Raw genomic sequence first — 22,001 nt, 5'->3', positions numbered from 1 at the left:
CGGAGGTCGGGAATCGCGCGTGATTCGCCGCCGCGAGGCCGGGGGTTTAATCGAAGGAGTAAGTTGCTGGCGGCGAAACCGTCGTTGTCGTCGTTGTCATCGTTGTAGTATCGCATATACGCCGGCGACGTGACGGCGGCGGTGGCGACGATTCAATTTGTAAATTGTAACGAAAATCAGCATACCGGCCATTACTGATGCCGTTTTGCGGCCCCGCTTGTTTACGAATAAGCCGCGCGAGGCGAGGCTGCTTGAACCCGAAAGCAGTGGGTGCGGCGGACTGCCCCCGAAGCGGTCGCGGTATATAATGCATTCTGTTTGATTTGGGGAACCTGATTAACTGCCGAGAATGGCGCGCCGCTTTGGTTTTGTTTAATCCATCGCGATCGAAGCGTTCGCTTTTACGACTCCTGACAAATATCCATTAACGGAATTTTATTATTGATCGCCGCTTAATCAAGCCGTGGATACGCGCCCACCATACGGCCATTCTCCATATCCATCGCTCGATGTTTTCGCCCAACCGTTAGGAATTAATCAGGGAGTATTGTAGCGACAAAGAATGAACACACGTGCGCATCGACGTCACACAGGTGTGGGTCGGCCGTCCGTCGCGACCGAGCGAGGTCGCAAAATGTCACGGGCTAGGCGAAACTAATTTGTAAAATTTCACGGGCGATTCGATCGGGGAACGCGTGCGGCTGCACCGCGGGGGAGAGGGAGCGGGGGGGGGGAACCGCGTCTTCTCCGGGAACGAAAACTCGGCGCGCACGAGAGAGCGCGCACAGCGACCGCGGTGTAACCACGAGGCTACAAATTATCGCCCGTCCAAAACGCGATTTCTAGAAACTGCTCGCGGCGTGAAGTTTAATCAAGCGAGAGTTTAATCAGACCGGCGCGTAAATTTGCACACCGCGCGCGGACACAGTCTCTACGGGTAGCGTCGATCTCGAATCGCTATAGCGTCGCCATTGTCTGAGAATATAACGTTTAACGCGACCTCGCGCGCCGCGTTGCAGAGACCGGAATTAATGACGGTTGTGCGAGCCCCGCGAAATAAATGTCGCGACTCTCATCGAATGCATAAACAGCGTGTGACGGCGATTAATCACCGGAGCTCTTAATTTCGGACACGCTTGGGGGTGACGAGAAACAAAAAAGATGGCTCAGTCAGGGGGAGAATGAGAGAGAGAGAGAGAGAGAGAGAGAGAGAGAGAGAGAGGGGAGAGACCACAAAAACGTCAGCCGCCGGGGCGCTCGATCGCGGAAACGCCGAAAAGTCGAAATTAGACGGCGACGCCTTCATCCGGAGCGTCGAAACGCTATTGATACCAACGTCGCGAGTCGTTTTCACAGCAGTACCGACGCCGACGTCCTCCCTCTGTATCGAACTCGAAAGTCGAGCGTGCCCGAAAAGCACTCCGAGGCTCGTTCGTGACCGAATATAAGCGAGTTCGTCAGAACGCCGTTAATTGCGATCCACCGCGCGACCACCGATGTCGTGGATTCCCCGGGAAATCACTCGCGCAGGAGGGAACTCCTGGGTTTCTTTGGACGGAACGTCGAGGAAAGTGCGCGCGGTGAAGCTTGCGAAGAGGATCTACATAAGGCAGGCACGATGGGCCAATGTGAATTTAAATAGTGAGACTGCGTGTGTGCGTGGTGTGCGTTTCCTACAAATTTATAAGGTTAAAGCCGTTTCCCGGCAACTTTGCGAGACTGAAAGCATGTTTAAAATTTATGAAGTTAAAATTAACGACGTCGACTTCAAAGTGTCCGTATTTACATTAATTTTGCCTGGGAATACAGCGCGTGCGGAACAATTTCCGCGCTCTGAGAGCTCGCCGGAGTCTCCAGCGTCTCCGAAGCGGACGGAGAAAAGAAACGAGAAGGAGGATTCTATTAATTGACATGATCTGAGTTACGGATCCGTCCGGTGCGATCGTATTTTCCTCGTTCCTCAACTCGCACGATTTAGCGCGATTTAGCGCGATTTCGCGAAGTGGCGTGGAAAAAATTGATAAAGCCGGAGCTCCTCCGAGGGAGCACTATCGCGAGGGGAAAGGAGAGAAAGAACGAGAAGAAATAAGAAATCCGCGATTTTCGATCGAGCGAGCTCGAGCAACGATATCCGTCGTCTCGAGAACCTTCATCGGCAAAACGAAGGATCGGCTTTGCCCGCGCGTTTGTCAAACGCTCCTTTGAAAGAACCGCGATATTGCGAAGTCGTCACTTTGCGACATATCACGGTAATAAATTGCGACGAGGTGATGTAGCGCCGAGGGTTACGTCAAAGGTGCGTTTCCGGAATAGACTGTTTGATGGAGTTCGCTCTCGAAACTCGGAAGTCTAACCACTTCGTCTCTCTCTCTCTCTCTCTCTCGCACGCGCGCGCCTGCGGTCTTTCCATAAACAATACGCGCCCGGTATTTGGTATTCTTGGATGCCCGCGAGCGCTTCAATCACTTTGAAATTTTCCTTCTCCCGCACCGCGAATCACCGCTGCGGCGCCATGCGGTGCGCCCAAACATTATCTATTTTTGCGCGAGCTTTTCCGCCGTCGGAACGGCGTGTGCGGCGTATGAGATACTTCCGTTAAGCTCGAAGCATCCCCGTGCCGAATCGCGGATTATTAAACGCAACGGAGCTGACGCGAAAAATACTTGCGCCACAAGAGATATTTTCCTTTCTGAATCTCGGCGATTTACTCGCGGAAAAATTGGAACGATCGCTTGACAGGTGATTCCACGCTTCTCGTTCGAGACATCGCTCACACGTTGACGGGAGGCAGAGAGGAATAAAAAAAGACGAGACGGAAATAGTTTTCGTACAATCGCCGGAGATTATCGAGGGGGCGGCTAATGAACCGATTAATGCGATCAATGCGCTTCGCTAGACACACGGCACTTTGAATATTATTCTCGATACCGCAGAGCGGCGCGATTCTCGGCGCATTAATGCGCATTCGATTGCAACGTCATTGTCAGCGCCTTTATTCGTGTTCGTAGAATACACTCGACAATAATGGCTGGCGCGATTGTCGGGGGAATAAAGGGCGCACGCGCGCTCGCGGAGGAGTAAGGGTGGAATATAGAGACAGTCCGATACTTATGACACGCTTTCGGGGAGAGACACGAGAGGCGAGTGAAAAGGAAGATTTGATTCGTGACATATATCCCCGACGTTTCTCTTTTCCATTGGTATCGATCGCCGACGATGGGCGCTCCCGCGATACTCGATTGAAAGCGCTCGTTCGAGCAGCCCCGACAAAAAGCGACTGGCGGCTTAAACGAATCGCGAAAATTCACCTCAAAGCTCGAAACCCGCGTGAAAGTTCGAACGTTAATTGAAAAGTTCGGCTCGCGCGATTGGAGAGACTCGAGGGAATTATTAAATCATGTGCAAATTGAGGATTCGCGTCGGGGTGAGAATAAACTAAATCTTCCGCAGCAATTGTCACGTTGGCGGAGAGAGTTGGTTATGGCGTTTTCATGCGCAGGGGAGAGAGAGAGAGAGAGAGAGAGAGAGAGAGAGAGAGAGAGAGTAGGAGGGGAGAGAGGCGGCAGAGAAAAGCTATAATTATGAATAATACGAGCAGAAACATATTATTTTCGACACATTTTCGGTGCGAATACGTAACTGTAAACCCCGCGGGGTGACGAGCACGCGGGGGAAAATTATATTCGAACGCATGGAAATGAAATATTTAAATATGCATTGGATAACGCTCTCGAGAGTATGATTTTATACTAAAAATTTCGACGATGGTTTTCAGAATTAACGAAGCGCACATAGCAAATCTTTCACACGTATCTATTCGTCTTCTGCCCTCCTCTCCCCTCTCTCTCTCTCTCTCTCTCTCTCTCTCTCTCGTCTCTCCTCTTGTCCCTTAATATAATATAGCAGCGCTAGCTCGGTTGAAATTTGCGCAACGAGCATCGAGTTGACTTTGACAGACAGCGCGCACTGAAAAATATATATCCTCCAAATATATCGCATCTCTCCTACACCCCCGCCTCCACCTCCCCGCGGGCTGTTTTACACGATGATAGACTGGGTGTCGATTGTACGTCACTCAAGACGTCGATTCAGTGATTACATGTTCGCCGTGCCAGCGAAAATACGAAGGCGCAGGAGAGCGAAGCGACACACCAGCTCGCCGGGTACGCCCAACGAGCGCGCCGCTAATAATGCGATTTCGCGTAATACCGAAAACGCCGGCGGGAGTATTTGCGGATGTTACCGCCGCCGCCGCCGCCGCTGCTGCTGTTGGAATCACGTAAGTCCCAGCAAACACCGTAAGACGGGATTAGACCGCAGCAGCGAGGAGCGAAGGATTTTGCGTTCAGGAAAGGGAGGAAAGATTTGGAAGTTTTGGAGAATCAGTGTTGGGTAAGATCGACGAGAGGCGCGAGCGCGAGAGAGCTCTCTCTCTCTCTCTCTCTCTCTCTCTCTCTCTCTCTTTCTTCCTATTTTTCTGTCGGCGGATTTTTCAACGTCACGCGATAACGCGTCCAAAATGAGATAGACGCGTGATTCGCGCTTTGACTCGCTTATCGTGGCGCGTTTCCGCTTCCGCGACTTGCGCCGCGAATCGACCGGCAACAATGCGCGCGATAACAATTATGGGATCGTTTCTCTGTTGCAGAAGACATATGAGAAGAGATATGATAACGCAGGAGCGGAGGAACAGCTGCCACCGCCGCCGTCGCCACCTCAGCTAAAAGAAGCGGCACAGCTGGATGGAGTCCCCAGACCGAACTCGGTCGACCGCATCCTCCACCCCGACGGCACCCAGCACATCGGCCACGAGGCGCTCAACAAGGTAAGTGTTCAATGTTCCCAGCATATATACGCATATATACGGATGCGTGTGCAGCGCGCGACGTTCGCCGTGTAGTTCAACGACATGTATCGGGAGGGAAAAGAAAGAGCGAACAGGGTGGGGGGGGAGTAGAGACCGAGGTCGCTCGACGTATGTTATCTGAGGGACTACTCGAAGCCTCTGCTTCACGCAGTAATCCCGACGGCCGAGCCCGTCTGTCGCTCTTGACTCGTGCTCAAGTAAGGGTTGAAACTCGCCGTTGAGATTCGCAACCTCCGTTACTCGCGAGGAGCGACCGACCGGCGCATGCGCTCATGAGCACGAAATGCTCGCCACCTACGGTTTCCCCCCTGAAGATACTCACCCTTACCGCGAAATCGATAGAAGCAAGCCTCTCTCGTGCGGTTGGTAACGGCCGGGCGACAGACCTTCCACGTTACCGAGTGCCGTAATCGTCCGACGAAGAGCTCGCGGGGGACTTACGCGCAGCCGATGTGTGTCGAGTGTCTCTTCGAGTGAAGTCGCGATTGCAACGATCGTCGAGACTGCCCAAAGATCAGGACTGGCGTCCCCCGTGAATCCCATTGAGGTCCACTCTGACCGGTGCTAATCTGGTTTGGCCGTTTGTACGAACATCTATCTGACACTTTGGTCTGACCTAAAGACCTCAGGTCAAGGTCCAACCGCGACGTCGTTGGTGGAAACGGAATAACCGAGAAACGCTAACGCTCCGAACTACCCCCTGGTGCAGCTTGACGCGCCCTCCATCAGAGGGCAGAGACACGGTAAGCGGCAGCGGCGTTGGGATTCTCGGGGAGGCCGCGCGATTTCGCCACGGTCTGTCACGTGGTAAGATCGAGGTCTGTATTACCGCGTGCCCGTCGGCCGCAACACGTGGACAAAGCAGTTCGGCCGCGACTTTGCAGCTCGTCGGCGGTCGTGCCGGACAGCCACGAGGGAGACGACGGGGGCGGCCTCGGTGCTCGACTCGGTCGCGGCGCCGGCCAGTGCGGTGCGTCGCGCACAGCCGATCGCGTCGGGAATCGCGCGCGCGCGCGCGCGCGGCGGATGACGGACGGAGGTACGAAAAGTGTGCTCTTGCCCCGGACGGCGGAAAAGGCGAGCGAGGGGGTGTTTCCCGCGTCGGGGGACGCGCGTCCTTGGACTCGTGCGAAAAACCGAAAGGCGCTTATTGATCTACCCGGCCGCCGGCTCTCGCGGTTCTCGCGCGCGCGGGGACGCGCGATGTTTTCTTTTTTCTTTCCTGTTTTTTCGCCCTTCTGCCGTTGCGCCCCGGCCGGCCGGCCGGTCGATAACGCCGGGACCGGTTGGTGTCGCGAGCCGCGGATCGCTGAAGAGAGAGTGCACGTCCGCGGATCGCCCTCGCGCTCGTCTAATTGCGCCCGCCGGGTGACCGGCCCGCCGCGCCAGCCGACCAGAGCTAGCGCCCGGATACGCCGACGGCTATATACGCGATGCCGTAATTGCACGCGATCAAAACGATAGCCTCTCTCTCCCTCGCGCTCGTGTATAACTAATTCGGGAATTAGGTTAATTAATTCGACATGCGCGCGGCCGTTATTGCGTCGCCGCCGCCGCGCCGCGCCGGGCTGGACCGGCTGGTCGTGTTGTGCTGACGATCGCGTACTTTGAATTACGGGAAAATGTGCGAGATAATGCCCCCGCACCCTTCTCCTCGTCCCGTTAAATTGAGATTTCACCATGATGGAATTTTTGTTTTTCCACCGGCACCGGGGCCTTCTTTCCTTTGCGATTGGATGCTCCTCGATCGGATGTCGCGCGCTGTATCTTTTTTTATACGACGTTCCGTACGCAACGTGAGGTTTAGCGTTCTTTTTCGCTGGGGTGATTCTCGATGGGGATTCGGGAACGCCGAAAGTATTCCCGCTGTATCGTGAGATTTCCTTGTTCCTTTTTCTTCTGTCTCCCTCTCTCTTTGTTCTTGAGGAAAATTCTCACGTATAGCAAATTACGGTGCGAGGAACCCGCACCGGGACTCCGGTCGAAATCCGCAGCGAATACTCGACGCACGATCGCGCAAGAAATTCACCGTGCGGAACGATCGATGTGTATTGAATTTGAATTCGTTGCGTCGCCACGGAGAGGATCGTTAAATATGAATTATGCACAGACGCGCGGCGGTTGCAAAGTGCAAGACTGCGCGCGCGAAATTTCAAGCCGTCCGCGGTGTTAATTAGCGATCGCGACTCATCGATCGACTCGTCGCAGCGCTCACTGAAATTCGCTGTTGTTTGCCTTCTCTCTCTCTCTCTCTCTCTCTCTCTGTCTCTCTCTCCCACTCCTCCTGTTCGGTAAACAACGACTGTCGATGACAAGAAGAGCACGGTCGCATTCCGCGACAGCGTTCCCCGAGGCTTTCGGCCGCACGTTCCCGCGTGAAAAAAAGAAAAAGAACGTAAAAAGACTCGACTCGGTAAGTGCAGTTCCGATTCGTGCGAGCGCGCGAATTCGACGTATTCTTATTTCCCCTTCGTATCGAATCGACTCGCACCTCACGTCGGGAATTTAGTTACTTCGCGCACTTGAGGTGCACTCGCGCAACTTTAACGCAGTCCTCCTATCGCGCTATCGCGCGGAAGAGTGCGAGTGCATCCATGTGAAAATATTCGGTCCAGAAACTTACACCGTGTACACCGGGCTACGTCGCGCTCGCGTCCAAAGTGCAACAACCCCGATTTGAGGGATGCGCGCGCGCGCTCGACATGTGCACGTGTCCCGAATTCCACTTGGCTAAATATCAATGACATTTCGTTAAAATGACATTATCCGAGCGAACGCGCGTGGATATCTGTTCGGTGAAAATGCTCGCTTGATTAACGAGTTCCCTCCGCGTCGTGTCGCAAGTTCGCGGGAAAACGCGGGCGATTCCGCGATCGAGCGCTCGCTAAAAACCCAGTTTTTAACCGCTCGAAGCGCGAGGAACACCGCTAACACGAAGGTAGCTGCTCCAGAACTCCAGCGCACGCTGGGAAAGTCATTTCAACGTTGTACGTAATTTACGTCGCGCGATAAATCATCCACCGTCCCCATCGTCCGATCTCAACACGACGGCGTATCTATCCATCGCGCGCACGGTGCGGTAATATTATTTCGTTCCAGCGAGAGACGATGGACAAATGTCGTATTGTATTTTCCGTAACCTTCTTCTTCCCTCCCGGCCTCTGTCTCATGTGCATGACCTTTCGCTTTTTCTTTTTTCCTATCTTTCCTTTTCTCTTTCGTCCTTCCGTTCTTTCTTCCCTCCTGCCCACCCGCTCGTTCGCTCTCGTGATTTATCGGCACGTTTCTTACGTGTCGAACTTGCTCGATATTCGCGGCGGATCGGCGGGCCAGGTGAAGGAATATTCCGCGAATCGACCTCGGAGCGCGCGAACTCGCTCGCGGAAATTGCGTGACCCTTCTCGCGCGCGAGGCGATTTCACCGAAGCGTGTTTCACTTTGCGTTAATTGCGTCGCGGCAGAAAATGTTGAAGGAACCTTTCCCCGACAGATATATCGAAATAATCGCAAACCGAGGGCGCATGGGTTGCAAAGTTTATTCACAAAACGACAAGCGGTCGAGTAGCCTTGCCGAAAGCTCGGCGCTTGTGAATTCGCCACGGTCGAAGATGACGCGCCAAGTATTGCCGAGAAGCTGAGCGGATGCGCGGCTTGCGAGCGTAGCGAGTGGAGTCGTAAGCCCCCGTTAAAATATTACAAAGGACATGACGAGAAACTGATGGCTTAAAGTCCGAAAGGATTAAGGCGGATGACGGTCGGACACGGTCGAACATGCTCCACTTGCTCCTCGTTTCTTCTCCGCGTACAATTCCGCCGGATGCTCCGCGTCCTCCGCGTGACCTAGGGTGACCCAGATACCGCCTCCGGTTACTTCTGACGTTACTCGGTCAGCGAAACGTTCGACGACGATAAAACTCGCTTTCCCGCAGGCACGAGATCCGACTTTTAAGTCGCTGCTGCGCTGCTACGCGCGGAATCGCTCGATGTCCTTCGAGATTACGCGTCAAGAGAGACGAAAGGCGGCGGCGCGTAGGCGCGCCGAGCGGTTTCTCTAATCCTCGCTCATAATTAAGTAGCATAAAAATTTCATCCTCCGGGATGCACGCGTCACACGTGGAATTTGCCTCCACAGGCGGCGCGGCGCGGCGCGGCGCGGCGCGCGCGCGCTCGTACGCGTGAATCTCGAGTGCGAGAGGCAAGATTTCCGCCGCGATTCTCACCTGCCTGCGCTGTGCAATCGCAAAACTGCTGATTAATGTGTATACGGTGCGTGTCGCCGCCGGCCCGGCGAGTCGCGATTACGGTGCAACGAACTCTCGGCATGCGGCGCTGTGCTCGGGTTCTACTTGACATTTACCTCGGCCACTCCGACTAGCCGGCCGTCTACGACGCGGCTCGCACGGCGGAATATCCCCTGCGCTCGCGCAGACTAGGCACATTTAGATGATTATTTCAAAATCGCGTGCGCTCGCAATTTTCGTCTCTTGCGCGCACCGCACGTAATCTCTCGTCGGTTCCTACCCTCGCCTTGACATTTAGCTCTCTCTCTCTCTCTCTCGTCGAGCGGACTGCACCGCCGATCGAGCGTTAATCGAGCGAACTTTGCAGTTCTCGCTTCATTCCTTTAGAGAGTTACTTCTTTCTCGCAACGGACGCCCGCGATAATCGGGCGATAATAATTTCATAAGGCGCGGTGCGGTAAAAACGCGGCAAGCACGAGGAAAGTACGTTCGCGAATCAGCCGCCCGCGCGGTGTTTGGCGCGACCTGCTATAAACTTGCGCGACAAAATTAGACCCGTTGCCGCGACATTGGCGGCTTACGTGCGTTTAATTCCGCCTTTGCACGCGCGGCGCGTGTCGCCATCAGCTTCACGTGTCGTGATCAGCTTCACGTGTCGTGTTGCGTTCTAACTTCCAATCTAATCGCGATTATTCTCTCGCGATCGTGCAGCTGCGCGCGTATTGATCCGCCGGAGGAAGGGGCTCGTTGTTTTCTCTCTCTCTCTCTCTCTCTCTCTCTCTCTCTCTCTCTCTCTCTCTCTCTCTCTCTCTCTCCCCCCCCTCTCCCTATCGATACGACACCGCACTCGAATCAATTACATTACCAACGGACGCGAGTCTTCTTCGACGGCTGCTCGAACGTTGTTACTGCGTCCGCAAATGGCTCTTGGAAGTCACGCTCTCAAATACAGGCGGATGAGGAATCGGCCGAAGGGAGGCGCGAATGAGGCGAGTTCCTCTGAACGAGAATCCCGCGTATTTGCATATTTCGTCGCGGGAAGAAATTGGATCATCGCGGACGAGCGCGCGCGGCGAGGCAGGACGAAGGCGCAGAGCGGGAATGTTTTTTACCTTGAATATATTCGTCGCTCGGCATTCTCACGGCGTTCTCGTGATACGAGCGAATCAATCGAGACTTCGTGAGAGTCGGTCTTATAGTCCTTAGCAAGCACACGCGTACATGGGAAACGAAAAAGCGGGCGGTCCGATATCGCGGCACGAAAGCGGCGCTCGCGACTTCGTGACTCTCTTTCCCCCCCCGCCCTCTCCCTCTCTCTCTCTCTCTCTCTCTCTCTCTCTCTCTCTCTCTCTGGCGTGACTCTTGATTGACTACCTTGTGCCACTCTTTTCCGAGGCCGCAGCTTTTCCCCTGGATTATCCCCGCGACTCTTCGTAAAACGCAAGAACAGCGTTTCTGTTGTTCTGAAGCAAAATTGTCTCGCGCGCGCACGAGAGATACGAAAGATATTAATATCGATGTGTCGGACGGGAGGAAAGGTAGAGAAAGGAGCGGAGTGATTTTTACGCGTGAAAATATGCAGTCTACCGCTTGTCGCATGCGCGAGCGCGCGATCTTATTTCTCTCGTCGAGATTTCACCCGCGCAGGCAGGATATCGTTACCCTTTGTGCCGCGCTCTGACGTTCCTCGCCGGTAACGAGTCCCATCGGCGACTATTTCTCGTCGACGCTTTCGTGAAGCTTTCCCCCGCCTCCCTGCCCCTCGCTAGCTCACCGCGAACAATTACGCCTGGCGAGCATTCGAGCGATATTATATTCTTTTCGCCACGCGGCGATCGAAACGAACGGACAAACCGCGCTCGACGCGTCACGTCGCATATGTTTTACGTGGGACTACTATATAGCCGCTGAAAAATCTCCATTCACTGATAGAGAGAAGCCGCCAGTGACCGATGTTTTCATTGAGAGCGACTTCTCGATATATATATATATATATATATATATATATGTATATATAAGTATATATAGATATATAAAATACCGCACAAAGCGGCGCATTCTGGCAGTCGATTGTCAAATGGCACGCAATACAATGGCCGCATTGTTCGCGCTCGCCCGCGCTGCGGGTGCTTTTAATTAAAGCTTCCGCAATGATTTTTCTTCTCCCTTTCTCTCTCTCTCTCTCTCTCTCTCTCTCTCTCTCTCTCTCTCTCTCTCTCTCTCTCTCTCTCTCAGTCTCTGTCTCTCAGTCTCTGTCTCTCATTCACTCTTTGTCTCTCTCGCCTTTTCTCTCGTTTTTATTTTTAGCTGTTTCTTTTTTTGTTTTACTTACCGAGAGTGCTCTTGAAAGCACCGCGAGAGCCACGTCGGCAGACAATATCGATTCGCACGACCGCGAACGCCGAGTGCTCTCCACCGAATTGTCTCCCCCTCGTCCTCCCTCTCGCACTGGCCCGCTGTACGCGGAGTTTTCAACGTAAACATTCCCAGACGCTTATCGAAAACCGCTCGTAATCCGATTACCGTTCAGCGGGAACAAAATCGGTGGGAATGAGATTTGTGCCCGCTGTCTTGCGGACGGCCGCCGCCGCGTAAACTTGATTGCGCGGACCCGCAAAGTTCACGCTTCTCGCGGTCAATAGTTTCCGCGAGAATGGAGCTCCGCTCACCACGTGGCGAGGGAGAGAGAGAAAGAGAGAGAGAGAGAGAGAGAGAGAGAGAGAGAGAGAGAGAGTTCGGCTGAAAATCCGAGAAAAATCGAGGGCAGGTGTGAACATCTGGGCGGTGAGAAAGCAGATTTCACACGGAAAATCAACGCGGATCCAGAGAGCGAGAACAGAAACCGCAGTGAGAAGGCGCAAGTTATATCTCGCGTACAAAAATATAACTCCACTCTCCTCTATTCGACATCGAATGTCGCGCGATGATTGCAAGTCGCGAGAGGCGCGATTATTAGCGGAGCGCATTTTCGCCGCGCTCCAAGTTCCCCAGGCCGACAGTTAACGGGGGGTTCGCGTCGGGCTTGAAGTATCCGCGAGCATCCGGCGCGCGCAACAATAGTCGAAAACAATATCCCCGCGACGGCACATCGCGTCGGGGCCTCGCGTCCCCGAGCCGCTTCGAAGTAATCATCAACAACGGAAACATCAGCGCTCACCGGCGCGCGTTCCGCTGCATTAACAATGCGCTCGTCAAGCTCGTCGAGATTGCCGTCGTCGGCGCCGACGATGACGACGACGTCGTGCAACGAGCCGTCTCGGCGAGAGCGGAATCCCCGATGGGACTCCGACGGGGTTGCATCGGGGATGCTCTCGGGAGTGGATGCAGTTTTCGCGAGGTGGCGGTGTAGTTCGCCTCGCAGTCGTCGCGCAGTCGGCTGCACCGGCTGCGAGCATACGACCACTCGATGTAGCGTACACGCGGACACACACGTACTTTGTCGCGTCGCGTCATCGTCGTTATATACGTATACATGCGCACACATGCACATCTATACACTGTGACGCGGTGAAGAGAATGAGAATCACCCACACACGTGTAGCGGCACATACACATACACACACACACACACACACACACACGTGCGGCTCTGTGGCGGCGATGAGCTCTCGCTGGTGTTCCAAGTGCGCCCAGTGTGACGTAGGTCAGTGCTCGCGATCACTGCCGCGCGGCCGCAAGCTCGCGGATTAACGCTCGTACCCTCCATCGCGGGGCGGCAGGCGGAGAGAGAGAGAGAGAGAAAGAGAGAGAGTGAGCGCGGCCCGTTATCTTTTAATATATCCGCGCGCGCGCGCGCGCGACCGGTATCATGCAGAGGCGCGTACGTAAGTTGCTCCTCTCTCGCGAGACCGCGGCCGTTGATTATGAGGTATTTAAAGAGTGTGTGTGGCGTGTGCACGTGTTTTGTCATCGTAACCGCCCCTCCCCTCCCCTCCTCTCTCTCTCTCTCTCTCTCTCTCTCTCTCTCTCTCTGCTGGGTACTTTTTCTATTTTTTGTTCTCATTCTCACTCACTCACTCATTCTCTCTCTCTCTCTTTCTCTCTCTCTCCCCCCTTTCTCTCTCTCTCTCCCTCTCTCGCTCTCTCTCTCTCTCTCTCTCTCTCTCTCTTTCCCCTTGTCTTTTCCTGCCCATGTGTGCTTGCCAGTGCACAATAGAACTCACTCGTTCGTCAGCACTCTCGCAAAGCTCGCACCACCACGAGAATCTTCCGTTGCTCGGTAATTATCCCGATCACTGCACATTGTTGATCCTCCCCTCGCGATCAACGGTGTGTCCGGATTTATTGAACGAACCCCGACCGGTGCATGGTTTTTAGGCGGTTGATCGCTTGGCACTCTTCGCACCCTTCACGCGTGATTAGGTTAGGATCAGATAATTACTTGTTAAATTCGAGTTTTCCCTACTTCTTTGTTGGGGAAAGGATCGGTGGAGCCGGTGGTAATTTAATAGTAGGGAAAGAACAGCTGCTCCTTTAATGGGGTTTAACGAGTGTTCAATTATTTGTGTGAGAAGCGCGGTATACCGGGGAAGAAAGTTTGACTCTAAGAGTCAATACGCATTCGCAATGACGCGCACGGGATGTATCTATACGCCAAAGTTGCGTTCGCGAGTAATTAGCATCTGTACTTGTACATGACAAATGGCTTTTGCGCATAGAGTCGCAAAGTCCCTTCCCCTGCAAAGTTTGAATGTCGCGTTGCCCTTCTCAGACGAGAGAGGAACAAGTCCGCTCTCGCCGGAACTCGGTCACCGTCGGCCGGAGAATTCGGAATTTTCGCAGCCGTCGAGGATCCCCGGCGGTCTCTTCCACGCGATCCCATCGCTGGCGCTACTTGTACACTGCGAGGTTCGCGCATTCGCGGGTGTTCGCTTGGAAACGTTATTTAGCAGTGCCGCGCCAGCATTATTATATTAATGTGCGCACTGTACGGCCGATCGCTGCGCTGCTCGCTTATTTCGCACGCATCGCCGCGAGATACAGACCCGGTGTCTCGCCGGTACCGTCGAAACATTCGACCGAATCGATATCGCGCTATCGCGACGCACATATCAGGTCACCGATAATGTCGCGCGCGTAAAATGTCGTTGCGAACACATCCGGCGCTCAACGATGCAAAATGCAGAGGCCGCGCGCTCGGCCAAACACACGTGTCGAGACTGCGTAATGCAGCCCCGGGTTCGCGCGATACGTCGTGACACGTATCGTGAGTTGTACCGAACCTGTATATGTGTGTGTGTGTGTGTGTGTGTGTGTGTATGTGTATGCCGCTTGTAAGTAATGCAGGTCAGTGTTCGCAGCGGCCGGCGTACCTGAAAGCTGCATCCGTTAATGCTTGAGAGTCGCGTATCACCGTCTCTCTGTCTCATCTTCTTTCTTTCTTTCGACTCGCTTCGGGGCGAACCGCGCCATCGGGGAATTAGTATCGCGAAATTAATTGCAACGAGACTCTTAACATTCCCGGCGAATGTTTCCGAAAGGCGTTAATTCCGCCGCAAAGTATAATGGTCCGAGCCGAGTGGAGCAATTTACCTTTGCCTGTGCGTGTTCCCCCTTTTCCCTCGTTCCCCACCCTCCTCCTCCTCCTCGCGTATTTCAATTTAGTTAATGCAGCTCTAAAGCGAAACGTTTATTTACTCGAACTTCGTTTCATCCCGTACCGCGTCGCCTTGCCAAATGGTTGGGTATCATCTTGCGTCTCTCTCTCTCTCTCTCTCTCTCTCCCTCTCTCTCTCTCTCTCTCTCTCTCTCTCTGCCTGTCCGGCTATCGACCAACCGACCGAACAAATCCTTATTTATTCGTGTAATATCGAGTCACGTACGCGCGAAATTGCAACGAGACTCGAGTTAAAACTGTATGTTTGTTTGCGCGATGCGGCGAACAACGATACTCCCTGATGAAATCGCGCGAGTAAGCAAGAATTGCGCATATTTATTTAGCCGATAACCGAATCTGTTAAACGCGAGATAACGGCGTGAAGTGTTATCACCGTCGACTGCGACATCGTGTCCCTCCCTCCTTCCCTCTCTCTCTCTCTCTCTCTCTCTCTCTCTCTCTCTCTCTCTCTCTCTCTCTCTCTCCCCCTTGGCTTTCTGTTCGCTCGTTCATCGGGACAATAAGCACGTGGCACGTTGAAACATGGACAAGACGCCGAAGGAAGGCGCGATTTCCTGCAGAGAGCACAGGTGTTCCTCGCGAAGCGCTCGCACGCACACGCATGTGGGCACGTACACGTGCGCGTTTTACGTTCGTTGAGACGCGTCTTCGCAGCTCGCGCTGTCGCGGCGATAAATCAAACGCCGAGAAAGCCGTCGTCGGGGTGGCCATTGTCGCGACGGGAACAGCTGGCACTCGAACGACGCCGCTCAAAGTCGGACGTAATCGCGCACTGATTGCCGGTTGATTGCAAGGAGACGACTAAAATGTCTCGTATCGTCGTCGTTCCCTCGTCGCGGTGCTGACCGTTTCCGAGAGAGAAGCTCTCTCTCTCTCTCTCTCTCTCTCTCTCTCTCTCTCTCTCTCTCTCTCTCTCTCTCTCTCTCTCTCTCTCTCTCTTTCTCTCTCTCTCTCTCTCTCTCTCTCTCTCAAAGTGGTGTAACGTGCGCATTCTGCGCGATTGCGCGCTACTTACGCGGCGATCCTTTTATCGCTTTCCAGCACATTGCGGAATGTGTTATTTGCTCAGTCTCTCGCGACAATTCACCTCGTTACTCGCGACACTCGCGACACTCCCGCTCCCGCGGAATGTTCCCTTTCCGTGTTCCCGAAATGAAAAGAGCTCGCGCGCCGCGTGAGCTATTTAAGGAAACACCGACGACGCAAATTTAGCTCGGTACTCGAGTAGAGAAACCGCGCGCGGCACCCATCGGGAAGGTTCGATTGAATAATTTAAATCGTCTATTGATCCCCGTGGTGGATACCGAAGGGAAACGATCGTCCTCATAACTCTTTCTAGAGGGAACTTAAAGGCAGAGAGGCCTCGCGTAGCCGCACGCGAGAGTTCCGCTTTTTTGTCGTCGTCGCCGTCGTCGTCGTCGTCGTCATTCTTCGGAGAGCCAGCGGTGGCGGGCCTCGCGAGCGAGATCGTCAATTCCGCGACGCGGAGCACGCGTGTTACCGCGAGACAAAGAGAGAAGGGGAGAGAAAGAGAGAGAGAGAGGGAGAGAGAGAGAGAGAGAGAGAGAGAGAGAGAGAGAGAGAGAGAGAGAGAGAGCAAAGGAGTTTCCAATCGGGCCAGGTCGCGTTCGAACTCTCGTGCGTGGCGATATCGACCGACCTGCATGGCTCGCCGGAGCGAACTACGGATCCGCGATTTCTATCCGTATGCGGTGTGTTTGCTTATCGACTAGCCGCTATAGCACACCGGCGGCATAGACGATCTTGGCATTAAGCGTCTTCGGATCGCCGGTTATCCGCTCGGGTGCATACCTTGCGCGACGGCCGAGTAATCGAGCGTCGTTATTGCGACACGCGAAAATTCCCCGCCCCTCCCCCCTCACTCCCCGCGCTCGCCCCCGAGAATTAGTCGATAATTTAATCGCGCTCGCGCAGGGGACCAGCTCTCGCGTTCTCGCACTAAAGATACTTCATTGATTGAGCGCTTTGCTCCCGTTTCGGCGCGTCGTCGTGGTGCCGTGACACGTGAAAATAACCCGCTCGCCCGATGATTGATCGCGCTCTCGTAGGGAGGTCAGTTTCGTTTAAAGACGCTTATTCGTGGAAGGCTCGGATAGTATTCTCGGTGCGTGGCGAGTTATCTTCGGCTGAAGGCTTCGGATTCGAGACCGTTGCCGCGCCGAAAAGGGAACGGTCTTGAGAGTCAAGAGGTCAGTCTATATTTCGAAATTGCCGAATGCCGACAGCCGATATCGAGCTGAACAACGACGGAAGTTTACCCGGACGACGGCAGGGAGATAAAGAAGCTGTTGATCGAGCTCGTTTTCAAAGCGCCCCACGGAATAAAACGCGCTCATTAGCCGGTTCTCGCGCGAGAACGATCCTTTCGCGTCGTCTCTCGCCTCTTTTGAGACGCGCGGCTCGGGTTTGTCGCTCGGTTTGTCAAATTGTTTGCCATGCAATAACTGTGTTTGCGTGACCTTACACCGCTCTCGGCGAGATACGCAGTAATTAAAGTCACGGCGCGGAAAATACGCTTTCGCGCATCGCAAAACCCTCGTTACACTCGTAATTACAAGCGCACGAGTACACAAGCGGAGAGGCTTTGTAATCACCTTAAATTTTCCTTACGGTCGCTTCTCGTCGCGCGCATGCGTGCGCGCGCGCGCGCGCGCGCGTGTGTGTTAAATATACATCGCGCGATGTATATTTCTGTAGAAGGAAAAAGAGGAGAGAGGACACATTTCCTTATGAGATGCCTTGTAAAGACGTCTCGTGTCTGTATTTTTTCTTTCTATTTTATCTTTACCGCCACATTTACGTGAAACACACATGCGCTCACCGTCGACATTTCACGTCGAACAGTTCGGCCGCACATTACCCTCGCCGGCCAGGAAATTTCTCTAGAGAACTATCGATATATGCTACGGCGTAATTGTCACACCGTCCAATTACGTCCTCTCGCAGACAATGAAGTCCGCACGTTTGCATTCCGCACGTGCTGCGAACGCGGCCGCGGTCGATGGCTCGTTGTACTTATTACATCTGGACTGGCGATAATGACCGATAACGAAGGGCGATGCGAGGCGGCGAGGTTTCGTACGTGCGACCGTGCGGTCATTGTCGAGTTTCCGTCGCTCCGCTCTTCTCCGTTATTCCCCTTGGGCAGTAACGAACGCTAACCCGCGCATTAACGCCAAATGCCAATTAGCGTCGCGATGCGAAGTGACAGGAAGCGTGCGCTTCCTCTTCCGGGCTATAGACGACGGAGATGTTCGCTCTCTCCCTCCCTCCCTCCCTCCCTCCCTCTCTGTCTCTCTCTCTCTTCTCTCTCTTCTCTCTCTCCTTCTCGCGTGCTTCCTCTTTCGTCTTCCACTTGACCCGCGCGAGCGTCGAGCATTATTTCGCGATTAATCGCGCAATCCGTGCTAATTCATACATGCTTGTCGTGATGCGTTACTCTTGGGAAATGATACATATCTCGTCGTATTCTCTGCGCGTGACAAGAGAGGCTGGCAATTCTCAGTGAAAGATAGCAGCGTTTAAAGTTTCAGAGCGACGAACTTGCCATTGCCACGAATACACAGAACGAGAAAATCGCACGAGATGTTTTCTTTTTTTTTTTTTTTTTGCGCTGTCTCGATAAATCACTTCTATTTCCGAGATTTCGAACGTTTAACAATTGCAATAATGCAGATGTGAAACGTGCACAAGTGGCATTTGTGCCGAACAGACGGGCTCGCTCTCGTCGTCCCGACGAAAGCCGAAAAATGATACACAGATAACATGTATTTCATTATAAAATATCGCTCCTACTGGAAACCGGATTTAAGCCCCTCTCGTGCTTTCTCTCTGCCACGTCTCTTTTCTTTCTTCACCTGCTTTCGCTTCCCGCTAAGATACCAATAATTAAACGCTCGCCGCGAGATCGACGACTTTACGTCGTTATATGGATAAAATTGCTTAAGCCGAGCGTCGACGACGACGACGACGACGACGACGAGGATTACTATTTCAATGCGCAGTTCTACGATTGCGTAGACCTGTGCGGACACTTATCAATTGATGACGAAACTCGCGCAAACTATTTCAATATTCACGCGCAAACGTCGGGAGCTACGCTCGCCTTTACGGCTGAGCAATTAAAACAACCACGCCGATTAGTCCTCCGTCTGCGGCGGACAAGCAGCGATCCATTCACGTTTGGGGCAACATCGATTAGTTTGGCGCGCGCGCGCACTCCGCACCGGCGTAGGAACTTCCGCTTGCAATCAACTCGTCACTCCACGCGTTGTTTACATCAACGAAATACGTTCGCGACTGTGTATAAAACAACCGCCTACGCGGAAGCGCTCCCTCCGCGTCGCTCTCTGCGAACGCGCAAAGTTTGAGGCTGCGCTTCGGCGCATGAATTAGAGATGAACGCCGAGAGGCGGACGTAGCTCTGTCTCCTCGATCGTAAGATTAATTTCCCGTAAGTTCCCGCGACCTCTCGGCGATTGATGCGACGCGAATCGAGACTGCCTCTCTGTTTTGGGAACTTTCGGCGTCTTCGCTCGCAGCGCGCAAACGCGCTGTCGCGTCGTTTCTGCGCTGGACGCTGCATTCGTATCGTGCTTGATAGTAGTGATTCGTAGCGCAGCGTTTTCTTAGCTTAACGATGAATTCTCGAAATTTCGTTGGAGCCAGTCGAGTGATAAATCGAGTGATAAATCCCGACGTCGGATCGCAATTCGCGATTGCTCACAACATATCGGGGGAGCAAGTAGCGCACGCCACGAAGAAAAAGCGAAACCTAGTTAACCCGGCGGAGAGAGAGAGAGAGAGAGCGAGCGAAGTCGGCCGGTCGGGCAATCGGCCACCGTAACACTCGTCAGTAACTTGATTGCATTTCTGTGATGCATGTCCGACCAAATGCACTTGGAAGCGCGCATTGTCGGTCACCACCACATTGCCTCTTCGCCTCCGCGAGACTCAATTTCGTCGCGTTGTCCGGCGCGCGTTGCGCAATCGGATTGTCTCGTCGTTGTCGTTGGCCTTCCCCGGGCTTCTCTCGCGTTATTCGGAACTACGTTTATGCGCGGAATATCGCTCGACAAGTTTCTCGCGGAAGAGTCCGCTCCATCTCGACCGGAGGAGGAGGAGGAGGAGGAATTTTCGCGTCAAATCGCTCTCCCTTCGCCTTTGTGCAAACGACGCTAAGCTCGCGCGGTAATAATCGAGTTGTCACCGGTGAAACTACACCGCGCCAATTGCGCAACAAGTTACAACAATTACCACGGCAGGTGCAAAACTTGCAAAGTGAAGCTTCGCAGAGAGACAGAGAGAGAGAGAGAGAGAGAGAGAGAGAGAGAGAGAGACGGCGGCTAATTAACGGCCGTACGCTAACGAGACACTCGCGCGTGATCGGTCAAAGTCCGAATCGGCCGTTCGTCGAGAAACAACGGTAAATAAAGGATGATCGCGCCGTTCAGAGAGAAATTATCGATTCGAGCGAGCGAAGGGATGAGACAATGTCTCACCTTGAGAACTGGTGCTTGGCAACTTGGCAACTTCGTCTCTCGACGACGCTGGCGTAAGATCGAGCTTTCGAATCGTCGTACTTCCAAGATACAATCCGCCGAGAGAGCCCGCGAGATCGATCGATCTCTCCATTCGCACGATACTGCAGTTTCACAGCTGCATGTGCAACGATTCCCTACCATACCGACCCCTGCATCCCGGTGAGTGAGTGCCGTTATCTCTGGCAGATGTCGGGAGCGGTTTCGCCGCGAGCCGTAATCGAAAGTTCCGCCGTGGACGCGCGTATTCCACAGTGCGCGCGCTTGCATAATTTGCACAAAACTGCTCTATTATCGCAAGAGAAAGAGCGACTGTGATGATCCGCGTGTGTTTCCAAGCGCGATGCTGTCGTGGTGCGCGCGTGATGAGGAGAGAAGAGAGATGATTTGAAAGCGGACGGACGGGCCGCGCTGCGAACGAGAAGGAGCGTCTCGCGATCGTCGGCTCCGCCGCGGTAAGTTTACATCGTGAGCATTATAGCGCGATCAAAGCAAAGCAAAGCAAAGATCACGGCTGCGCGAAGGTGCCGGTGCAGGCGAAGCGGGCGATAGAAACGATCACTGCCAGTGAACGGTCCTTTTTGAATCACGCCGCTGGAATTGCAACGCGAAGCCGACGGAAGGGCGCGACGAAGGGCTTCGCGAAAACGATCGTTCGGACGACCTCGACCACGACTGCGACGACGACGACGACGACGAGGACGAGGACGAGGAGGACGGTGCGGTTCGCGGTTGGCGAGTGTGCGGGCGTACCGCACATATCCGAAGTGGGACACGAACTGTGCCGACGGTCGTGTGAAATCGTGGAGAAACGTCCTCGAATATGCCCCCGACCACGCCGACAGCCATGTGTTCGCTCTGTCCGCGTTCGAAGAAAGCCCACCATCCGAAAAAGCTCGTGCGCTTCGACTCCATCGTCGACACGTTCTCCATCTCGGACTCCAACGCGGCGATCAGTCAGAGGGTAAGCTTGCAAGCGACGCTTTTCGTCCTGCGTGGAATTCCTCCGGAACCATGGCTCTAGAATGGTCTGCGCGGACTGTTGTTTCACCATGCTTCCCGGAACGTTTCCGGTCTTTAGTCTTAGCGAGGATAATTGCACGCGTAATTTACTGTACGTAATATATTATATTCATTATTCCTGTATCACGTTTTTTCATCCGATGAATGTATTATTTAAATCGGTGATTCGACTGAAATATCGAGTACAGTCGTATGTATTTTTAATATACGTATTAACGTATTACATCACGCACGTATATTTTTATAATATATTTTAAAATATATTTTGGTTGGTGAGAGACACCGATGATAGTAGAAAAGTTGATTCACTTTGTGCGCCGTTTAATTGCCGTTTAACCGCAATATAGACGGATAAATTAATATTTTGCACACGTTTCTCCCGCGATCGGTTAATACGCTTTTTCCTCTCGTATTAATAATATTCACGTATTCTCGTGTTAATAATAACAACACGTATACACGTAAGCGGTGAACGATGAACTCTATGATTTATAAAACGTGATGAAAAATTACGCGGGAAGACACTGCGCAGAAAATAAACGTCTTATCCTCCGCGCGTCACCAAATTCCCGCGAAAATTTGACGACGTGGCTGTTGCGACACCAACGGTTAATGACGTGTAAATATTAAAGATACCGCGATAACAAATTGACGCTACATTAACTGCAGCCGCTAGACCCAGATTCGCAACT

The 22,001-nt window shown here is 53.4% G+C and overlaps 1 protein-coding gene across 8 annotated transcripts in view; it reads left to right on the top strand.

Annotated features, from left to right (window-relative positions):
• Positions 1-22,001, top strand: part of dlg1 (MAGUK family member discs large 1) — a 284,519-nt gene that overhangs the window by 72,625 nt on the left and 189,893 nt on the right. For all 8 annotated transcript variants that reach the window (XM_025297971.1, XM_011153800.2, XM_011153806.2 and 5 more), the window contains one exon: positions 4,649-4,825. In XM_025297971.1, the coding sequence (XP_025153756.1) occupies positions 4,649-4,825 (177 nt within the window). The remainder of the gene's footprint in view (positions 1-4,648; positions 4,826-22,001) is intronic.

Source organism: Harpegnathos saltator, unplaced genomic scaffold, assembly GCF_003227715.2.
Source record: "Harpegnathos saltator strain DR-91 unplaced genomic scaffold, Hsal_v8.6 scaffold20, whole genome shotgun sequence".
Classification (NCBI taxonomy): Eukaryota; Metazoa; Arthropoda; class Insecta; order Hymenoptera; family Formicidae; genus Harpegnathos; species Harpegnathos saltator.
Note: the sequence above shows the minus strand (reverse complement) of the source record. Positions and strands in the feature narration are given on the sequence as shown.